The sequence below is a fragment of the Notechis scutatus genome, chromosome 3, assembly GCF_049901735.1.
Source record: "Notechis scutatus isolate UNSWTSFEM ecotype Mainland chromosome 3, rNotScu1.2, whole genome shotgun sequence".
Taxonomy (NCBI): Eukaryota; Metazoa; Chordata; class Lepidosauria; order Squamata; family Elapidae; genus Notechis; species Notechis scutatus.
In genome coordinates this window covers 40575755-40599396 of record NC_142011.1, presented here as the reverse complement: position 1 = coordinate 40599396, position 23642 = coordinate 40575755, and the positions used below count along the sequence as shown (strand labels likewise).

Below are 23642 nucleotides of genomic sequence, written 5' to 3'. Positions count from 1 at the left end.
GCTTGTATTTGATCAAGAATGGGTTGCAGCTTGATTGAGACAACACTCCAGAAACTGTCTTGAAGGTGGCTATAGTATGTCACCATTTGATCCACAGCTATTAAGAATTAATTACAGTATTAAAAAGTAACATGATTAGGGTTATATTGCACATGCTGGATCACAACACTGTAGTCAAGTATATTACGAAATATAATTTTATAAGCTAGATGTCTAGATATTTACTGCATTACAGATGTAGTATGCATAGAATCCTGCCATCTTCCATATAGATAGCACTTCCTTTGAAAGTAAAAGGAAGCATCCTGAGTCTGTCAGGAATAAAAAAAACAACTTTCTCCTAGTTGCAATGTTCTAAATCCCCAAATAGAAAAAGTTCCTATTTTCACTGTAACTATTGTAACATTCGTATAAGCTTCTAAGAAAATTGTTGAACACCTCAAGACTAGGATATAACCCTGAGGTAATTCTGTCCAAACATTATATCCATGTTGATATAATGATAATTCTGAGGTACTAAGAAAAAACAAACTAAGAATCCTCACCAGGAGGAAGTCACCTCATCCCATAGTTTCAGAAAAGTGTGACAAAATGACACTTTTTGTAATTGTTGCAGTTTCCTATGAAGCAGAGCTGGTTCCTAGCTGGTTAATCTAGCCAGAAACCCAATGACCCAAAAACATAAAAGAGCAAGCACCCATCTCAAATTGCTCTGTTACAAGTATATGGAAGGAACCTCAGAGCAAGACAATGTAACACAAAATAAGCTAGATGTACTTTTATCTTACTGACAGTTACTTAAACCAACCTCCCTCTTTTTGGTCTTCTCCTATTGCTGGAAAACGTGGATGGAGGGGGGGGCGGCTTTCCAAGATAGGGAAGGCTATTTTAAACTATTTTAAACTGTTAGATGAGATAGTCAAAATCTTCTTTCTATTTTGGTAACTGTAATAATTGGAGCTTTCTACGTGCTTTTTTACATAATTTATCTACTGCACTCATTTTTCCACTGAATGTGCACATTTCTCTCTTAAAAAGCAGATGTTTTCTATCTAGAGCTGCTTTTAAAAAGGGATGAGTCTTGTCAGGGATTCTCTGTTCTACTCAGATGGCCTTCCTAAATTATGCCTATTAAGTATCTAAACCAGAAGATCATGTTCTAATAATCTTCACTTTTTACATGTCTGATATAAACAGCCAGTGGGGGGAGACTAATTGATTTAAGGATGGATCACAAAAAAATGGGATAGAGCCCTTGGAGAATGAATAGAATAGAACAACTTTTCTACAGTATTTCAGCATCATCACTGTTATGACCCAACCGGGTTCCAAAGAACAAACACAGACAAAGGTCTATCAGAAATATACACCTTCTAGGTAATTTAGCATGCAGGTGCAAGTTTTCAGAATGTAGCATGAATGAAATTAAATGTTAGTCACAGCCCCAACTATTCTTGGTAATATGCCACCTTTATACCATTAGTTTGATAGCAATGAAGAAGTACAGATAGTTCTTCATTTACAATCACAATTGGAATTGGAACTTCATCATAAGTCATTATGGTCATAAGTTGAGTCAGACACAATTTTATGACATTTTTTATGATGGTCATTACAAGTGTTAAGAAATCAAGCTTCCCCAATGGGCGGTTTTGCCAGAAATCAGCTGAAAAATGTTGCAAATCATGATCACATGACTGCCGATGCTGCAACCAGTCATAAATGTGAGCTGGTTGCCAAACAACCAAACTGAGATCACATGACCACAGGTTGGTATCATGGTCATAGCTGCACATCAAGTTGTAAATCATCGTTGCCAAGGCTGTCATAACTTTGAACCATCATTAAATTAACAGTCATAAGTTGAGGACGACCTCTATCTGCAAAATGAATTTATCTCACATTTATTACTTAATAAGTAACTCAAGGTGACAAATGCGCATAATAATTCTTTTGGCTGTTTTTCCCACAACAATAACCCTATGCCTTTTACAGAGTGATACATAGAAATTGGTATATGAATGATTTTGCAACCCTGTATTTATTTCCAGCAAAAGCATCCGTTATTATATAAGGTAAAGACTTTTTAAAATGGTGAACTTCCATCTTCAAAATTGTGCATAAGCTACAGGTAGCCCTTGATTTACCACCACAATTGAGCCCAAAATTTATGTTAACTGAGTCATTTGTTAAATGAGTTTTGTCTCGTTTTACGACTTTTTTGTCACAGTTGTTAAATGAATCGCTGCAACTGATAATTTAGTAACCTGGGTGTTAAGGGAATCTTGTTCCCCCATTGACTTTGCTTGTCAGACAGTCACAAAAGGTGATCACATGATCCCGGGACATTGCAACCATCATAAATATGAGCCAGTTGCCAAGCACCTGAATTTTGATCACATGATCATGGGGATGCTGCAAAGGCCGTAACTATGAAAAAAGGTCCTAAGTCACATTTTTTAATGCCATTGTAACTTTGAACGGTCACTAAACAGATTGTGGTAAGTTGAGGACTACTTGTACTACATGAAACCATGTAACTGTTTATTAAGTTAAGTGTAGAAATGTCAGGTAACATACACATTTTGAAGCAACAAAGCTCTGAATTTTTGGATATTCTTGCTCAAGGCCAGCAGTAACAAATCTGCACCCCTAAACAAAATCCTTGATTCCACTGTTTCTCTATAGGGACAACTTTTCAGCATCGTCACTGTTCTGACCCAACCGGGTTCCCAATGAACAAACACAGACAAAGGCAGCAGCCCCCACCTTTTAAGGTTTAATAACAAATTCTGTTCTGAAGGCTGCTTTCCACTAATAAGCTTCGACAAGAAAGAGCCTTGCCATTTGTTTGTCAAGGCTGCCAAAAAGCCAGAGATAAGAATTAATTTACAAAATTCTCCAAACATGAACTCAGATGTCCACTAGTTGAGTTTCAGAGCTTCTTTGCTATCTGCAAAGCACGCTTTTCCAAACCTGGCTTTTATCCTCTTGAGGGAGGGGCTATTACCTTGCAAGCCTTACTCCCGAGTCGCCTGCGCTGCTGTAATTGTTCTTTCCTCTGAGTAATCCTTCGTGCACATGCACTTGGCACAGGCTCCTCGGGAACCTCCTCGTCACTGCTGCCAGCCCCCACAATGTTTGAAGGCAGCAGTCTACTCCCTGATGGTCCTGGCCCCTCATCAGAGTCATCGGTCTCCTCAGCCATCTGCACCTGCTGCTGGCTAACCACAACAATCACTCAGAATGTTAACTATTCCATGAAGATAATGATTATTCCTCTTTGGGGTGTTTGACAGATTCCCTATGTTTTCACAGTCAAATGTCTTTCATAAAGTGAGGATTTTGTTTTGGGGCTTTGAGAAACTTTTCCAAACATTCCATTTGGCTTTCCTCAAGTAGGCCAAAAATTATTTTCCATTTGCTCCTCAGTATTCTACTTTGGATACAGAGTTGTTCGTTTTCATCAACTGGCTCTGCTATGAATCGAAGAATAACATAGCACAGAGGGCATCTCTATGTGAAAATGGAAACAACCCTACTAGAATTGTTATCATGGATTCATGTCTATTGCGATATGTGAAAAAGTCTTCAGCTTCTGCCCAAATAAAACTGCCAATTCTCTTGTAGTTTTTCTTCTACACAGAAGTAATTCTAACTCACACATCCTAACGGCCACTAATTTTCCTCTTGAGGAGAGTTAGCTACATACCATGAAAAGAGGTGACTACTGGTCTGCCCCCCTGGGGGCAATTTATGGGAATGTTTGAACTAATATTTGTGTAGCCTGCCATGACCTGTGTGGGAGAGGATTTTTTAAACCTAGTCTTCAAGTGCATTATTACTGCACAGGAGACCAGCCAGGGTGACCCAGCCAGCCATACCCAGCCAGCCAGGGGCAATGACTAGTGGGGAAAGAGTGGGAAAAGGTTGTTGCTTTTGCTCTTGGCTGATGATTCATGGAGAAAGGGACTGTTGTTCTGTTGGTTGTATACTGATGACAGCCTGTAACTAGACTGAAAGGAAAAACACGGAAATTCAGTGTAAGTTCCCAGCTCATGAAAAAGTCCAGCAGAAGATTCAGATCAGCAAGAGGGAAAAATGCATTACTGCACATTGAAGTTGCAGTATATAGTTTATAAAGAGGATATAAAAGAAGAGAATACCCTCCTACTCTATAAAAGCTAAAGGTCCAGTTATGCCCAACTCTAACGGGCGGTGCTAATCTCCATTTCATAGCTGAGGAAACCAGCATTGTCCAAAGACTTTTGTGTGAACATGTGGCCAGCATGACTATATGCCAACACTGTTCCCTTCCCACCAAAGTTGTATCTATTACTCTACTAACATTTGCATGCTTTCGAACTGCTAGGCGAGCAGGAGCTAGGGCAAGTGATGGAAGATATGACCATTGCACAGTGCTCAAGTCTTGTTGAACCCACGCTGACAAGCTCAGCATTTTTAACTGCTGAGCCACTGTGTCCTAGTTCTGCTTTATAGCAAAGATCAAATGTATAAGCATGGCCTATGGTTCCAGAATTTATACACATTATTGCAAGCAAATGCAATACAATTTTTTTCATATAAAAGAAACTACCGTATATGCCAGCGTATAAGACGACCCGGCGTATAAGACGAACCCCCAACATTTCCACTCAAAATATAGTTTGTTATATACTCGCCTCTCTTCCGCAAAAGACTTCCACTTTTGCACTTTTTTTTTTGAGGCACTTTTGTCTACCGTCAGAAACGAATCCCGTGAAGCTGAAAGGAGCAGCAGCTTTCTCCAGCTCCCAAGAAACGAGGCTCGCACTCGCCGGGCTCCGCTGAGGTATCCGGCTGGGGCTGTCAGGAGTTGTTACTGCTGGCGTGGCTCCGCTGCCCCAGTCCCGTTGCCCTCGGGAAGGAAAGGCAAAAGGAAGAGCCGCGGCGGCACTTTGAATGGCAGCAGCGGCTCCTGGTTTTACCTTTCCCTTCCCGAGGCAACGCGGGACTGGAGCCGCGCAGCCGCGCCAGCGGTAACAACTCCTGACAGCCCCAGCCGGATACCTCAGCGGAGCTCGGGCGGTGTGGAGCCTCGCTTCCTTGGGAGCTGGGAGAAGGCTGGCTGCTCTTTCGGCTTCACGGGATCTGCTTCCACGGTGCGCAAAAGTGCCTCAGTCAGCCGCGGGCAGCCGCAGTGCTTCCCAATTACTATTTGCCGGCGATAAGACGACCCGGCATATAAGATGACCCCCCCAATTGGAGGCATCTTTTTCAGGGCAAAAAGTCGCCTTATACGCCGGCAAATACGGCATGTGAATATAACTTTCTGCGTCTCCACAGATAAATAAAATTCAGACTTATACTGGTTTGGACCAGCTGGTTTTGAAGGGCAACATAGTAGCAATTCGCAATTTGCTTGGCAAGTCTTAAGCAAAAGGATAAGAAAGAGGAAAATAAAAGATGGCTGCAATAGGGTAGGTTTTCATTTTTATTAGAAGAACATTTCTAAGTGAGGAAAGGTGCCACTCCTCTCCTTCCCTCTCTGCCCTGAGAAGCGGCAATCTTCATATTAGAATTTAGGGGAAAGGAGGTTTGGGAAGTGCAATGGAAAATATTAAAGGTTTTATAAGACAGCAAAAAACAACAACAGAAAATCATTTCAAGCTTTTGAAATTGGGGATTTTAAAACAGCAAAGACAACTTAGTATAATCCCTGTAGAGTAGTATATTCAGTGATCCTCCTCCCCAAATATTTCCAGCTCCTCCTGCACACACACACATCAATGGTCAGCCACTAGTTTTAGTTGAAAAGGAAGGGATATTAGGGCTCTGGTGGGTTGCTCAGTGTGAATATTAACATAGTGTGCAACTGCAGTAAAAATTGAGAATACAGAATGATTTCAAAAAGTCTTGCGAATCTGAGGAAAAGTCACTTTGCTATTCTCCCCACTTGTCCTACCAACAGTAGTGTTGAATATGTACACTGCAAAATTCTGCCTCATAATAGATCACTAATAAGGAGTGGATAATAAATCAGCCAATTGATTACTTAAATTGTTCTATCAGTAGCACAAAGAGACAGGAAATCTGAAACTCACTACAATGCACCCACCAAACCCTCCAGCTATGCATAAAAAGAGTTTATTCCATTCACCTGTCACTATACAATAAACCATTTACCTACCCACCACAGAATAAATTATCTTGCTTCTTTTCCCTCACTGAAAATGCCTTTACTCCTGTGTGAAGTCCTCCTAGTCTCTTATCACTGAGATCAATTTGAGCTCTTAAACGTCTATCATTAAAGGCCAGCCACCTTTTTATGAGAAAGAAGGATAGAAAGCACCCTCTGAGTTTGCAGAGCTTGGAATTCAACTATTGCTTCTTAAGTGAAGAATAACCTTTGAGCTAAGCACCCATGTAATAAGCCGAGACAAATAAGTTCGGCTACCACCACAGAATTACAGCACTGGAGAACAATTTGCTACATTCCTTCAAAGGCCTGTATGAACCCAATCTCCTAAATAAGTACCAGACACCAAGTGCTCCATAAGCAAACAGAGCCCCCAAAGTGCATAAATGAAATAAGTAAAAAGCTTCACATTACATATAAACCAGCCGTTTGCACCTTGTTATTAATGGTCTTGACTGTGACCTCTGAACCCAGCTTTGCGTGGAGTCACGAATCCTCAAGACTTGGCACTCCTGCAATAATTCCTAAATGTAGGAAAAGAATAAATAAAGCTTCTCAGATGTAGATTAGGCCGTATAACACAGAATTTAATTTTAAGAACTGCATCACTAATCTTTTTCATGAAGGAACTTGCAAAAGTTGTGTGGTATGAAACATCCATGAATACAAACGGCCTATGGTGGATTGACTACCAATGGATTTTTAGATAAAGGACATACCTAATACAGTATTAAATGAACAAAATCCTGATGTATAGACCAAGGGAAGACTAGTGGGAATATGATAAACCAGCAGAGCAAAACAGGACTTCTAGAATAAGCTGCTCTCCTAGAGAATTATTGGAGGTAGCTATACAATGGGCTTTTTCCAACTTGCATTCAATCCATTTCCACATCACAGAATTCATGCCAGGTTTGCTCTGGTTTTTAATTTCTTAGGGGTGTGTGAGTCAGCTATGTTCTAATTCAGATTTGAGGTTCAAAGACAAAATTAGATTTCAGTTGATTGAACAATTGGTTGGTTAGAACAGTGACCATCATAGGAACAACTCCCCAAACCAGAAAAAACAGATTACCCATAACAATAAGGAAACTTCAATCCAAAAAGAGATCACTTTGGTGGAAAAACAAATCTGGTCACGTTGCCAACTTCAAAAGCCGATACAAAAATTTATACCACCAGATAAAGACTGAATGCACCAATTATCACATTAAACAAGAGGAAAATCTTCTACACATAAATTCCACCTGCGCTTTCTATAATTTTGTAAACAACAAAAAGACTCATGGTCCATCCCACCCCTGAAAGGACCTAATGGTAAAGACTGCAATGATGACACCATTAAAGCCAGCCTACTATTGACCTCACCCCTTTCCTAAGAGGTCTGTAGGGGGCGTGCATAAGCGCACCAATGTGCCTACCGTCCCTGTCCTATTGTTTCTTTTATTTCCTTATATGTATCCATTTCATGTATTTATAACTATGTTTATACTTATACCTATTATCTTGTAAGCGATTGACAAATCAAATAAAGCAAAGCAAAGCAAAGCACATTGCTTCATTTTTGACAGAATGAGATAAGAGTAGCAGGAATGATAGCCTTTTGGAGGGCACTAACATTGAAGATTTCCAGCAATAAATTTGGAAAAAGACCCTATCTCACCTCTTTTAAAGAAGAGATAGAATGGATGAGAAAACAATAGAACAGCTGACTTCGTATTATTTAACAAAATGACTATAGAAATGTTTTACTGAACCAATACATAAAATGTCCTATCTAAATGGGGGGAAAATTTAAAAATCAAAAACTCAACTATCTTCTCAGTACTTGGTTAGCCAGGGTGGCCAAATTATCAAGATGGCTTTAGGGCAATATAATCTTCAGTTGAGATTAATTTAGTATACTTTTTAAAAAATCTTGGCAACTTTAACAGGATGGCTGGGGAATTCTGGGAGTTGAAGTCCACACATCTTAAATTTGCCAAAGTTGAGAAATGCTGCACTATGATATAAACAGTTTGTTCTATGCTATACTCTAACAGCAAACAGCTTTCTTTTAGATAAGACAAAATAGCAAACAGCTTTCTTTTAGATCATAAGACAAAACACACAGAGAGAAGTCCAGTTTTTGAAGGTAAAAAGGAATTATTATTATTATTTTGCTGTTTTTTAGTTAATGGTAGAAAAGAAAAAGGATGAAAGTGGAACTGAGGAAATAAAGAATTGTAGACAAACTGGACAGTGAGAATAACAGGGGCTATACTACAGGACAGACAAATAGATATGAGATTTAAGGATTATAGATTGGGGAAGTAATTAAAAACTCAAACAGGTATAAAATATAAATAGCAGAATAAATCTGAATATATTTCTTTCCTTCCCAGAAAACCTGCATGAAAACATTCTAGTGAAAGTGTGAGGTTGAGCAGCATTCATTGTTCTGGCAAAGAGGATTTGCAGGTGTTCTTAAGTCATTAGCCAGTTATTTGAGCCACTGTTTGTGCCAATATCTCAGAGCCCACTGCACCTCTCAGTGCTGATCAGCCCCTCTGCTTTGTTCACTTGAATGTTTCGAATTCTGCGCATCTAGAAAGTCCATTGAACCTATGACTACCCTGCAAATTTGGAGAGTAGATTTAGATTCTTGTTCAGTGTCTTGAAGTTTCAGTTTAAAGCGGGATTCAATAAAAGCTTTGCAAAGCCTTAGTTGTAAGAAGCCAACCTTCTCAATGAACATTCAACTAAGATGCATTACAATTTTGATTGTCAGTTTGGCTTGTATATGCGTCATCTTAATCCTTCTAGAACCTTTGTGATTTGACTATGTGGAATAAATCACAATCTAACAAGCACTTGCCAGATTCAAGCTAATAAGGCTCTGCTCTTTCTCTTTTCTGGTGTCCTACATTTTATGACATTTTGATTTCATTATTTACATTCCCAGAAACTGCTTTAAGTTTTTTCAGAATTCAATCCTATCATTAGTTTTCTTAGGCCAGAAAAATGTAAATTCTATGACCTTAAATAAGCTTAGATGAGGTGATTGAGGTAATATGAAAACACCCTTCAAGAACTGGACCTCACCAGTTCTTTACACTCATTTGACCTCAAGATAGAGAAGGCTGTTATTTCAACTGAATTCAATAAAAATTGCTTAAAGATATTTGAGGAATAATTAGAGGAATTTGACAGGAGGGCCAATTACTTAAGATGATGAGCTTTTCTATATTAGATATATTCAGAGATGCTCAAGAAGTTCATGGTCTACTTGCCACTGTGACTTTGCAATCTATATATTTTAGTTTTAGATTAGTTTTCTATTCAAGAGTTGAAAGCTGTATTATGTGAACTGACAGAATGTACAATTTTAATAGTACTTACATATGAGAAGTACAATGCAACTATCTTTTAATTACCCAGGAGAGCAATTTAATCCACTGATCTGTATAAAATGCTTCTTTGAGGAAATTCAAACCTTTCTTAAGGAAGATCTAGCAATTAAAATACTTTACCTTCATCACCTGAAAAGCAGTTTCTAATAATGTGATAATGTACATGACGTTGTTCTTCGACTGGAAGTTACAAGGCAGTACAGGACATAATATCTTGTCTAACAACAGTTAGAGATGTGGTTTGGTATGCATTGCAATTCCTCCTTTCCTTTTAAGTTATACATATATTTTGTATACTTATGGGTGTCTTTGTATTTTTTTTTCTTCAAGAGAATTTTAAAATGTTGTTTTACTTCCACATTACATTTGGCAATCTATGGACCTACACTTACTATTAAAAATGTAGGTATACAAAGTGTACAAAGTATTCATTCAGGAGTCTGGTAACAGTAATCTGGGGTGCGGGGAGAGAGAGAGAGAGGGAGAGGGAGAGGGAGAGAGAGGAGAGAGGAAGGAAGGAAGGAAGGAAGGAAGGAAGGAAGGAAGGAAGGAAGGAAGGAAGGAAGGAAGGAAGGAAGGAGCAGTATATAAATAAATAATAAGAGTGAGATCGCTCATACAACTGGTAACTACCATGATAACTATTACTTGGGTATAGTAAAATTTAGGATAAATGTATCACATAAAACCAAGGAGTGCAAAATTAACTCAAGATATCTAATATGGAGCAAATAGACTCCATATAACCAGCAGAGAACATAACATGTATTTTACACCTGTGTTAAGTAAACCTGCAATCAGAAGCAATGCTGTAGGAATATGAAGTGGCATCAGGAACTGAAAGCACAGCACAAAGAAATATTTTAGTAGATGAAATGTGTGTCTGTGTATGAAAGTAGCACAGAGTAAGACTTATTGATAGCAACAGACATTGCAGAACATTGCCAGCCCTATTTGCAAGCTTATCCCACTCTAGTATACTCATGTCAAAGAGAAGACAGTGAGACAAACCAGCCTTAGGGAGTGATGCACAGGAGACTCTGCTTCATTTATAAGTTGGAAAAGATTCAATTTTAAAAAGCATTATGCTGCTTACCTTATGGGCCTCTGTGGATGGCAAAGTGAAATTGGATGAGTACAGCATGACCATTAATCATCAGAGAGATACCACCGTGAGAAACTACCCCTGTGGCTTATGTTCACTCGGCAGATAACATTTGAGTTTTACCTCCTAGTTGCTGCATAGATCCAACCGTCTGTTTCCTCTTTCTTGTCTCGTCACAAATGAATGCAAACACCACTACAGATAGAGTGGTAAGTGACATATTTATCAAGTGGTAATGGGGAATGATCCCCAAATAATCAAGAACACTATCATAGGCTTATAGATAACAAGCCATTATCTGCATTGCAATATATATACATTTATGAAACAGCAAAGGAAAATATTGAGGTACAGAAATGAATGATCTTCAAAACATCTCTATGAACTAAAAATTTGCCTCAGAAAGAGCAGCCATTTTGTGTAAACTTCAGAGTATGTTTTTGCAACAGAAAAACTTCTATCCTTGTGTTGTTTATGTATGCCTTGTAAACTGGCCATGCCTTAATAATGTCTAACAGCAGTTGAGAAATATACCTGTCATTGAATACTAAAATGCTATTATTACTCAGTTCTTCCACTTTCCTTCATATAGTTGCTGTTCAAAACAAAGATAGCTAGATGGGAGAAAAGGGAAGGAAGGGGAAGGGATAAACTGAGCTTTATAAATGACTCAGGATAGACAAAGGTCAAGGATAAAAATCAATTTTGTCTATTGAAGTTAAGAAACTCCTCCTAAGGTATCAGTCTCCATCAAGCTCTACAAATGGTTGAGCAATTTAAGAAACAAGTGCAAGTGACTGATCCACTTATTAAATTTTGATTTATGCCTTGATGAACAATAAAAAAGTAAAGAAACTCTTGAGTCAAGCAGTTGTCTTGGCAGAGTTAGTGTTTAAATGTTTGCAAACCCTTTTGAATTTTCAGTATTTCTGCATAAATATGACCTAAAACATAACCTGTCCTCCATGCCAATCTGGCAACTGGATAAACAAAGCCAATTAAATAAATGAGTTAAAACATTAAACTTGTTCCAAAGCTACATATCTGTGTGTGGCAAGCATGTGAATCTTTGCTTTCAGACACAGCCATGCCCCCACTGGGCAGCAATAACTGCAACTAAACATTTCCAGTAACTGATCAGTCTGACAGATTGGTGTGGAAATTTTAATGCATTCCTCTTTATTGAGTATCTCCAAACTAAGGGATATTGGTGGGATTTCTCACATGAACTTACTTACTTCAAGTCCTTCCACAAGATTTCTTTAGGATTAGGGTCAGGACTTGGCCACTCCAAAACATCAGCAATTACTGAAAGCAAAAGTTCACATATTTTGTGATAGACAAATATGTAGCTTTGTATTCTTTCCCTCAGTAAAGAAATGAATAAGTATGTTAAGTCATTTGTTTAATTGGTTTTCTCTTTATATAGTTCTAGCAATTGTGTGGATAACAGATCACATTTTAAGTCATATTTATAGAGAAATACTGAAAATCTAAAAGAGTTCATAAACTTTTTAAGGATCACTGTACAGAAATGGTTTGATGTTGTTTTCTTTCTCTAATCTGGCCAACAGTCTCAGAATTGCCAGGTACTCTTTCATTGAAATGCAAATCAGGGCCAATCCTGGTTAGCTTTTGCAATGGGCAATGGTCAGCTAAGAACTGCCACTTGCTTAGGCCAGTGAATATGGGGGAGATGGACACACAGCAATCAATTAAATTCTTAATAAAATAAGTAGGCTGCATAGGCTATGTATTTACTTATGTATAATAAATGATCCTGTCCAAAGAAAAATTTATATTCTTTCCTATCTTAAAGGTAAGGAACTATTATAGGGATGTGCTGTCTATATCTCTTACTGTGCATTCTCTGTGGAACAGCATATGCCTGAAACATTGATGGTCCAAATACTGACGGCCTTGTGCAATTATACAACTTGGCTTGGATTTGTGTGTGGCCTAGGCATGGCATGTGTATGCATGTATTATTCCCTTTGTGATTTTATTAGTTTTAATTTGCCGTTTGCTACCCAGAATCAAATAAATAAATCCAAAAATAACTGTAAATCAGATAATCCTCAAAAAACACAATATGTAGCGACCAGTTGGAAGATCCCCATAATTAAGAATGGTTCAGAGCCAAGTATCAACAGAATTATCTCCTGCTTTCAAGACTAGCATTAGCAACACATTTCTATGGTACTTCTTGCTCCCTTTTCTTCATCTTGCTACCTTAAATCAGGATAGAGAGAGCAAAGCAAGTGCAGGCTATGATTCTTTTTTCTTGTTTTTCTGTTAACTGCTCCTTTCTTTAGAAGTAAACAAGTGAAACAACAGCAAGAAGCAGGAGGCTTGATGTACTGGCAGTGGGCCCTCTACTGGGCTGTGTATCTTGGCAAGTGGTCAGTAAGACAAGATCTGTGGGTTAGATTCTTGGCTAATAAACATTTAAGCATATCTCCACTTCAGAAGGAAATTTCAACATAGGATCTATCAGATTTATTGCTTTCTGTAATTTCTGAGAGAGAAAGCAGTAGCCTTAAGTACAACAATCCTCTCCCCACTCACCCACTCAGACATTGAATTGTGGATTTTAAATCTACAATATTTTAGGCTTAAGTACAGCAATTTTTAACAGCCTATAAAACAAAGCTAAGTAAGTCTTCCTTCACACTCTTAGTTGCCAATGCTTTTGTAGTCAAGAGGGGCTGATGTTAAAGTTCATGTGAACTGAGATGTGTTCAGATTTGGGTCAGCTGATGCCAGAGACCAGAAGGCATGAGGCGTTCAATCTTCTCCATCAAGAAGCTCAAAGGTGACAAAAGAGTTCCAAAAAACTGAAAGAAAAAAAAAAGCTGTAATAAAAAATTATGCTGAAGTTAACAAGAGAGCTATTCAAATATATATTACCCCAAACTTCGGCCTCTGAAGAAAAAACAGGAATATTTCCCAGCCTATATCAGTGGACTTCAGTGAGTATGGGAAATAGTCTAGGTATCACACTATAATAAAGTTGTGATATTGTCTGGCAGAGGAAAATTATCTCCTTTTCATTTTTTTTAAACAAAAGTCTATATAAATATTTGTATAAAACTTAAAATTTTAGTTTGAAACACATAATCCAATAAATCTGGAGAAATGGAGCAGCTGGTACTTTAAAAAATAAAGATTTAAAAATGATGAGTCAAACTCCCAAAATGTTCCAACAAATAGGAAGATTTAACCAATGTTTACAGAAATAGTAGGATAAAAATATTTTAAATAATACAGGTTTGAATGAAATACAGCATATTCAAAATGTTAGGCTTAAAGTAATTATGTCAGTTTCATTACTTCAAAATTATCCTTATTAGACATAGACAAATCATGAAAAAGTAATAATAGTAATCTTGATTCTTAGCCCAACTGTGTTACAAAAATAGATTCTATGAATTTATTCAGCTATCATTTATTAATCATATTTTCCCCAATCATGACTGCTGTCAGCAATCTGAGGCATTTAGTAGATCATATATCATAAAATTAATCCAGAAAGTTAACATAGCAGAAAGTCATGCCAACATGAACATATCTGTAGAGCTTTGATGCAGAATTTTTTTAAAAGCTGTGCTTATAATAATTTCATCATACTATCAACCTACAATTCTTCATGTTTCAGACATTATGCACAGAAATGAAAAAAAAATCTTATGGATGCCATCCTTCTCTCACACCAATAAAATAAATTCAGATACAATTTATAAAGACACATGGAATTTATGGAACTCTACTTCAGATGGTTTAAATATAGAATTGGTTCATTACACATTTTAAGCCATATACATTTCTTGTAGATAAGCAAAAGCTTCTAATGTTTATAAATCTGAGATGTTCAGCAGCTGTGGAACAGCTTAAGTCTTCAATGTCACCTAATGAGTCTTAACAAAACATTAAAGATATTTATTCCAGTTCTAAAATCAGATCATACAATGAAAAGGACTGTTTTTTTGAGATTCAAGGATCACGATCTATTTTAGATCTAAATAGAATCCAGATCTTTAAGAGCATATGTGTTGAAGCCAACAGATTAAATAACAATTGGGTGACAAATTAGTACAGTATAAAACTAATCTTATTTAAAAAGAACACTCTAAGGAAAACTTGAAATTTCATTTCGTAAAACTATTTAATACATGTTAATAGCAAGTGGAAAAAAGAAATCAAAACAATTCTAAAAGACTTAAATTCTGTAAAACTAAAGAAACTTAAGAGTTCCTCCTGGAACCAACAGAAGGCAATAGAAAATATAAATGCAGACCATGCCAACTATGAATCAATGCCTTTTGGTTTTCAGTAGCACTGGAAACTTCCACAATAATAAAAGCCCTGCGATTGCAACTGATAACTATAGAAAGTAGATGGTTCCTGCACTGGAATAGTTGAGAAATTGAGGAAAGCAAAAATTAGTAAAGTAGGCACCTCCCCCCCACCCCACCCCCCAAGTTTACACAATTTCAAAAGCAGCTTCTGAAACAACTAAGGAGGCCTGAAGCAGGATATGGCTTCTTTAACTACATAAAGAGAGATATTTCAAGTGCACTTTATTCCAAGCATTTCCCAATGTGTATGTGTGTAACAGTGATCATGGCACTAGGATGATCACTGCAAGAAACAATTCCAATAAGACATGGAATAACACTCAAAGCAGAAATCAGTATAAGGAAACAGCCTGATTTTAAAATAGATACTTTCTGCCAAAATCCTCAGAATTCACATATGTACCCTGGGCCCTTGGATCAAATGTGAAGTCAATTTAAATGTTATGAGCTGGAAAACAATCTACACAGCTATAAAATTGTTCTAATGTACTTTTGTCTTTTGTTTTTCATTGATTGAATTAGACACAATTATTGTGTACTACAAGAAATTGATTCTAGAGTTTGATAATTACACAGATAAAATCATTAGAACCGAGGAAGAACTCTTGTATGTCTTTCAACAGTTTACAACATGTAGCATTTTCTTGTCACCAACAAGAAAAATCAGGCTGGCTTCTTAGAAAAATTGAAATAAAAGAATTGTAATGGAAATTAATGTGCTATTATGTATATGCATCAATCAAATGAATCAGTACAGCAATCTGGAAATAAACTGTTTTCTTTTTTATCTAATATAAGGTTTGTAAAAATGAAATATGACAGACTGAATATTTATTAGTCTATGGTATCTTGAATTTTCTAAAATTATATTCTATACAACTTTTTTTTTTTAAAAAAAGGAAAGCAGTGGAACAAATTATTACATAAGTATTATTTAAGTTAAGTAGGTCATAAACATCTTGCCATAATAGAATTCAACTTTGCTATATTCAGATGAGGCAGCCATTCTTCCAATCTCATTTGTGGTACTTAGAAAAGATCTCCTTCCAGGTCTTTTGGTTTCTATGGTGCTGAAAAAAAGTTCATTCTAAATTAACTGAAGACCAAGTCTTCTCTAAAACAATAGCACTTAACAAAATATGACTGACAGATCAAAGAATATGAAATACTACAAGCTAAAAACTTAGATTGTTTGATTCTGTTTTACAGGCCTTCTGATTGGAGGAGAGGGGGGCATAGATTATGCATGCTGTGAAATTCATTCTGAAGTGTGTGGCTTTCATTCTTAGGTTCAATTTTTAAAAATGGTGACTTTTATATCCCCTCTCGAATTAGAAGTTTCAAGTCAAGGCAGAATGCAGGCCTGTATCTCCAAGAACTTTACCTTCTTGAAGATGTTGAAGATCTTTGGGGCCCCTTGGTGCCACCTTTTGATGGTAGGTAGATCTTAATTCAGACATAGCCTGAGCTTGAATAAGTAAAATCAGTTATTGGCTTAAACTAGCATTCTTCCCTGAGAGCCCAGACCTACTGACTCTATTAGATAATTTTTACTCAACTTGGAAGACCACCTTGGAGATAAAATTACAAAATATTGGCTTATCTATAACAACTCTGCATTCTTTGGGTTTTTCTAAAGCTAAAGAAATTGCCAATAGCAAATAATTGATTTGCACAGAGATAGTGCTGGAAATTTCCCTTTTTAAAGATTTTTTTTTGGGGGGGAGGGAGGGTAAAGTAAACATTTTCCCCTGGCTAAATATTAAAACAATCTTGCTACTGCAAAATATTGTAGGGTCTTTGCCCTAGCATATTTTAGCATATCTTCATTTTTCCTGGAAGATAATTTCTTCATCTCAGAGGGAGGGTCTGTCTCTGTCATTTGGGAACCACTGAAACTATGGGCCATGTACTGTTGTGTTGCCAATTTTATGAAGAAATTGGCCACTTGCTTTTACTTTATTTCTAAGCATGTTCCCCAGTAGAGTACATCTTACATTTAATTTCTTCTTGTAAACCATAATAGTGATTTACCTTTAAAGTTGCCTGGCAACTTTATGTAACCTGGCAATTGTATTCGAACAAACATTGTTTTGTTTTACTCTATGTTATTTTACATTACTCTGAGTATGGTTTTTTTGATAACATTGTAAAGTATTTTTAAAATTTAGTGATTTAGTCTTAAATATTTAACTTTTAGTATGTCAGTATTTTTCATACATTTTATTTTTTTCTAATATAATCATAAATTTTATGGATTGCTATATGAACTCTATAAACTCTTATGACCATTTTTCAAACTTATGACCATTTCAGCATCCCCATGGTCACATGATCAACATTTCGATGCTTGGCAACTGACTCGTATTTATGACGGTTCCAGTGTCCCAAGGTTATGCAATCAACTTTTGCAACCTTCTTATAAGCAAAATCAACAGGGAAGCCAAACTTCCTTAACAACTGAGTTACTAACTTAACAACTGCAGTGATTCACTTAACAACTGTGGCAAGAAAAGTCATAAAATAGGACAAAATTCACTTAACCATTTCGCTTAGCAATTGAAATTTTGGAGTTAATTATGGTTGTAAGTCGAGGAATACCTGTATATTACTGAAGTCTTAACGAAAATATGTAACAATATATTGAATACGCTGATCAATCCTTCATCAGATAATTAGTTATTATTTAGCAGCTCCAAACCGGGGGGCGGGGATTAATTTTTTTAATAGAAATTTTGTAAAACAAAATTAAAGTTTTATTATCCTTTAAAGATACATTGTTTCCTTATCTCATATATATATATATATATATATATATATATATATATATATATATATATATATATATATATATATATATATATATATATATATATATATATATATATATATATTTGCATAGTTATGAACCATTTCAGTTATGTTAAATTATACATTTATATCACTAAAATATGACTTATTCAGACAATAATAAATGTAGCTTTGCCACAAATTTTATTAGTTTATAAAAATATAAAATACAAAAATAGAAAGAAAAATGAAAATAGGAAAGCCAGGGAGAAGAAAGGGGAAGAGGGAAAAGCCTGAGATAAAATGGAAAAAAAAAAAGAAAACCATTGACTTCGACTCTTTTTGGCACAGTAGAATAAAATAACATGTAACCTCAACTTTTTACTTATATAGTAACATTTTATACTAATCATTTCTATAATAGCAAACCTATCTAATCAGCAAATTCCAATAATGATAAGTGTATTGACCAAATGTACTTTAAAATGTACTCTTTCTTTGGAGATAGAGGAAAAGATTCTCAGTTCTAAGCAATATATTTAATTTTTTAAAAAGGCAGGTAAACAAACTGTAGGGAACCGGTGGCTCAGTGACTAAGACACTGAGCTTGTAGATCAGAAAGGTTGGCAGTTCAGCGGTTCGAATCCTTAGTGCTGTGTAATTGGAGTGAGCTCCCGTTACTTGTCCCAATTTCTGCCAACCTAGCAGTTCGAAAGCATGTAAAATGCAAGTAGAAAAATAGGGACCACTTTGGTGGGAAGATAACACCTTCAGCGTTTAGTCATGCCGGCCACATGACCACAGAGATATCTTCAGACAGTGCTGGCCCTTTGGCTTTGTAATGGAGATGAGCACCGCCCCCTAGAGCCAGAAACGACTAGCACATATGTGCAAGGGGAACCTTTACCTTTATCTTAGGCAAACTGTGTAAAACAGACATAAAAAGAACTAATGTTCAGGGGAGGAATGAATAAAAAGATGGGGACACAAATACATTTTGTCATGGGAATATTTAATCTTGTTTTCTGAATCTGAATACTATCAAATAGCACTTTTTACTTCTCTGGGAAAGCATAATCACAACTCGTAGTACCAATCATCCAAATACTATTTAAAAGTGTGTGTATGGAAAAGATCCCTGAAATTCAGCTGAAATCAAGTTAGCATTAAAGACTAATCTGTACAAGTTTTAACTGAGCATAACTTTAATTTGTGAAAACAAAACAAGAAGTATCTACAAATAAATGTACAGTGGTCAATTAAATGAGCTGAAATAGGATAATGCCTAAGAGTGATAGCAATTTAAATCTTGCAGTATATAATCAAGACTGAACTATGTTGAATGCTGTTGTAAGGATTAATGAGATAATTTGAAATTCTTTGCATACAAGAACACAACGAAAGCACAATATTTTACTTTATAAATCTTCAGATTACTTAATAATAACCTGAATTGATATAGGAACGAAAAGCCTCAATATATATTCATCTCTTCAGGCTAGGTTTTAAAAAGTGTATTAGAACAGCCATTTCAAGCATGCTGCACAAAATTAAATTCCTTGGTGTTTCAGGGTCAGAATATCATTGGACCATTATATTTGTTTTTGATATACTAACATTAAAATCCAAGCACAATTAAAAGTCATTATTATATGTTTCTAATTTGTGATGTGGGTATAATTCATATAAAGCAAACAGGAGGAACAATGTCACTGAAAGCTATATTTATCAATCAAAGCAAATTTACAGGATAGAAAAGTATTATAATGGATTTCTCTCAGGAACCTTAGTTTATAACAACCTTAAAACTACTCAAAATAATGTATTTCACCTCTTAGTCTTAACTTCAGTTGACTGCAAATATCACAGGATAAAAGAAATCCATTTTCTTAGCATTCAAGGTGGTTCTTAAAATTAAACGTAAGCAAATGCAAGTTATTGACAGGAAAATGTTGCATACCTTGGAAACAGTCATCAACAACTGTTTTGCATTGCTTCATAATAAAGCTACCCCTGTTACTTCAGCTCTTAAGATGAAAGGAGAGAGATATCAGATGGTCCTTAACTGTTGCATCCTACTTGCATCTGTATTAAGGCTACATTAAGATGAAGATTGTTGTGCAAAGTTAGTATTCCATGTATACGTTTTCATAACATATAAATCTAGTGCAGGTTCATTTGTTTTGCAATAAAGAGGTCTAAGACACACTACTGGCTTTTTCCCTCTTCATGTTAAACAACCATGCAGTTCAGTTATAGTAACCCTATTTCTCAGTGGGACATCCAAAGCTTCTGGAAGGCAGGACTTCAAATTCTGAAGCCCTTTCCAGCTGAAACATAAGTAGGCCAACATTTCTGTACCCCACTGGACCCCATTCAGTTCCATGGAGCAACTCTGCCAAATCTGGGCTGTTTGCTGTCATATTCCATTTTGCATACACTACAGCTATTAAAAGATTCTCTGTGGGTTTTGGCCTTGTAACGTTTTGCAGTTTGGCTACAGTTTTGTCTGGCAATCTGATTGTACAGGAAACAATGGAAATATGATCCAGTAAAAATATAAAAATTATTGCTATTCCACTAAATAAATATATTAAGTTTTGTTCTTTTACTAATGGTACTGATTATCTGAGATTATCTCATATGTCCACTTAAAATGTCTTTAAACTGAGAAAAATAGTGGTGAGCTATTTGTTTTTTAAATACAATTTGTATTCATGAGGAACTTGGAAGAGTCTGAGGATGTACTAATCTTTACAATTTAGAAACAAGTACAAAACCTTTTGAGCTTCTTTCACACACAACCTTAAAAGAAATTGTGTCTGGAATTATCAAATTGTTCTAGGATACATAACATTGAATTCAATTTCCCTCTCAGCCATGAACCTATAGTGAGGTCTCAAAGTTTATGAATTTTAAATTTTCAGTATTTTTTCATAAATGCAGCCTAAACCATGCAATTAAACAAAAAAGTCAAAAACATTACACTTATTCATTTATTTATTAAAGAAAATAATCCAAGCTACATATTTGTGTGTGGCAAAAGTATGTGAGTCATACACTTAATAAACGGTTAAAGCAGAAGAAAGTTAATGCTTGGGAGTGGTCAAGTCAAAGTCCTGACTTAATGCTAGAAATTAAATCCTTGTGGAAGGACTTGAAGCAAGCAGGTTCGTATGAGGAAGCCAACCAAAATCCCTAAGTTGAAGCTCTTCTGTAAGGAGGAATGGGTTAACATTTAGAACTGATCATCAGTTGTCAGAAATGTTTAGTTGCAGGCCAAGGGTGGGCACGTCAGAAAGAAAAAGTTCCCATACTTTTGCCACACACAATTATGTAGCTTTGGATCATTTCCTCAATAAAACAATGAACAAGTATAATATCTTTGTTTAATGTCATATTTAGACAGAAACATTGAACATTCAAAACAGTTCTCAAACATTTTAGTAGACTGGGAATTAGGGTGGGTGGCTAAAAACCAGACACACCACATTTCATTACATTGTTACCAGAATGTTTTTGTCTAATAATTAAGGGGGACCCAAGCTCACTTTTATGAAATATAAAATCTATTTAATATCCAAATCAATTGCCAAATATGGAGAATCCATATTAAATCTGTTTTATATGAAATACAGGCCATAACATGAAAATAAATAAAGAAGCAAAAAAGAAAAGAAAAGGCTGAGCCTGCTATGGGATGTCCCAAGGGACAATTACAGTGTAGGGTGTTTGTGTTATTGTTTTTGATTTTATGATTGCTGTTTATTAGTTTTACGGTTGTTGTAAGCCGCTCATTTTTTGCTTAAGCAGGGATGCTTAAGATAGATGGCCATATAAATCTAATAAATAAATAAATCTTATGGTTGTTTAATATTTAATTTAGCTTCAGAGATTAAAAATGTCTAATTGAGTCTTTTTAAAACAAGTTTTAACACGCTTACTCAGTGTGTTAAAAGTTCAACACAGCTCCAACAAGAGTTATTCAGCTGCTCAAGATCTTCTATATTTAAAATGCATAAGGACAAAGCCAACCTTAACCTTTTAGAAGATTGTAAAATGAATTGATTCAATTTATAACATCAGGGTCAACAGAATTATGTGAAGCTTAGTAACTCAGTATACCAAAGGAACGCCTTTTTTAAGCAGACTTCTTACAAACAGCAGTGCCTTTGGGGCACATTTCAAAGATCTATAACACTGTGTCCATAACCTAATTTTTGCACCATCACAATAGTTAATTATCAACAGATCATACTTTTGAGACTGCAATTCTACAGGCAGCTCAGACACACAGTACACCCACTGCTATGATTCTAGGTCTCCTCATAACCCCCAAATAGCCATAATGCTTTCCTGAGATAGCATGCCATTTTAATTGGCATTCAAGAAACTTAAAAACACAGGATTATTTTAAGACAGGGGCAATCTATGCATTTTAACTGACACTCAAACTATGAAATAACATGAGAAAATTAGATTAAATGCCAATTTAAGATTTTATTCCAGTTAAATAATGCTAACCTCAAGGAAACATTTATATGTTTAAAAGAATCTTGCTAAAAGACAAGATTATTACGGTTTAAATGGAATCTCCAATACCTATTCAGTATTCTAGCCATGATATTCTATTATTTTTTCCATCCCACTTTATTTCTTTCCACCAGACCCAAAACAATCAATATCTAGTGGCAAATAAAAAAACTAGAATTTAGTAAATATTTTGTTAAAGATACACACAGAATCACATTAAGATGGATTTATTAAATCTATGGATATTCAAACAAAAGGTCAGTGATGTTATTTATTTTATACAGATCCACTAATCACGAGAAATAATTGAAACCATAGCCTTATTTGACATAGCATTCTTCAACTGTAAATAATTACACTTACTTCTGAATAGACAATGAAAAACCCGCACTGTATCAATTATCCCAGAATTAATTTTTTTTTAAGTGTAAAGGTAAAGGCTTCCCTTGTCCAGTCATGTCGTGTCATGTGGGGATGGGTGCTCATCTCCATTTCAAGGTGAGGGAGCCAGCATTGTCTAAAGACATTTCCGTGGTCAGGCAGCCAGCGTGACTATTTGCTGAGGTGCAAGGAATGCCATTACCTTCCCATTAAAGTGGAACCTATTTTTTTATTCGCATTTGCATGATTTCAAACTGCTAGATGGGGAGGATCTGCGACAATGGGAGCTCACCCCATTGAGGTTTATTCAATTTACATGTTAAAAATGAAAGCTGCAATACTAAAATTCATCCAGAAGTTAATTGCTTATAATTCTACATTGGTATGCATACAAAGTCATTGAATCATTTTTTCTTTATTAAAAACTCATTTAAAGAAGGGAAGTTGAATGATTACTCCCCTCCCATTTTATAAGAAATCACTTTGTTATGATTATGAAAAAAATATGGGAGATGATAAAACTGAAATTAAGTGGAAAACATCAAAGAGGCCTTCCTGCTTTTCCATTTGTCAGTTGAAACACTGCTCAGTGATGTTTTAAGCATCAATTTCACCGGAAAAACTTGTTCAACAAGTAAAACTTTGAATGTCATTCACATATAAAATATGTGAATATTTTCTAAAAGCAAACATTAATCAGTTCAAGCTTTCTGTATTAATAATTATCATATGCTATTTGTTAAAAGTACTGATTGTGTCCATCTGTTAATTGAATGATAACACTTAGCAGTTCCCTTCTGAACATAGTACAGAACTAATTTTTAAAGTTGGGGGCGCCCTCTGGAGCAGACTTGTGGCAACACAGGTGAGACAAGTGGAAAAAAGCAAACAAGCAATTATCTGTT

The 23642-nt window shown here is 35.8% G+C and overlaps 1 protein-coding gene across 2 annotated transcripts in view; it reads right to left on the bottom strand.

Moving 5' to 3' along the window:
- Positions 1–13159: 13159 nt before the first annotated feature.
- Positions 13160–23642, bottom strand: part of ST7L (suppression of tumorigenicity 7 like) — a 44109-nt gene continuing 33626 nt past the window's right edge. For both annotated transcript variants that reach the window (XM_026675172.2, XM_026675173.2), the window contains exon 15: positions 13160–13512. In XM_026675172.2, the coding sequence (XP_026530957.1) occupies positions 13417–13512 (96 nt within the window). In that variant the 3' untranslated portion in view covers positions 13160–13416. The remainder of the gene's footprint in view (positions 13513–23642) is intronic.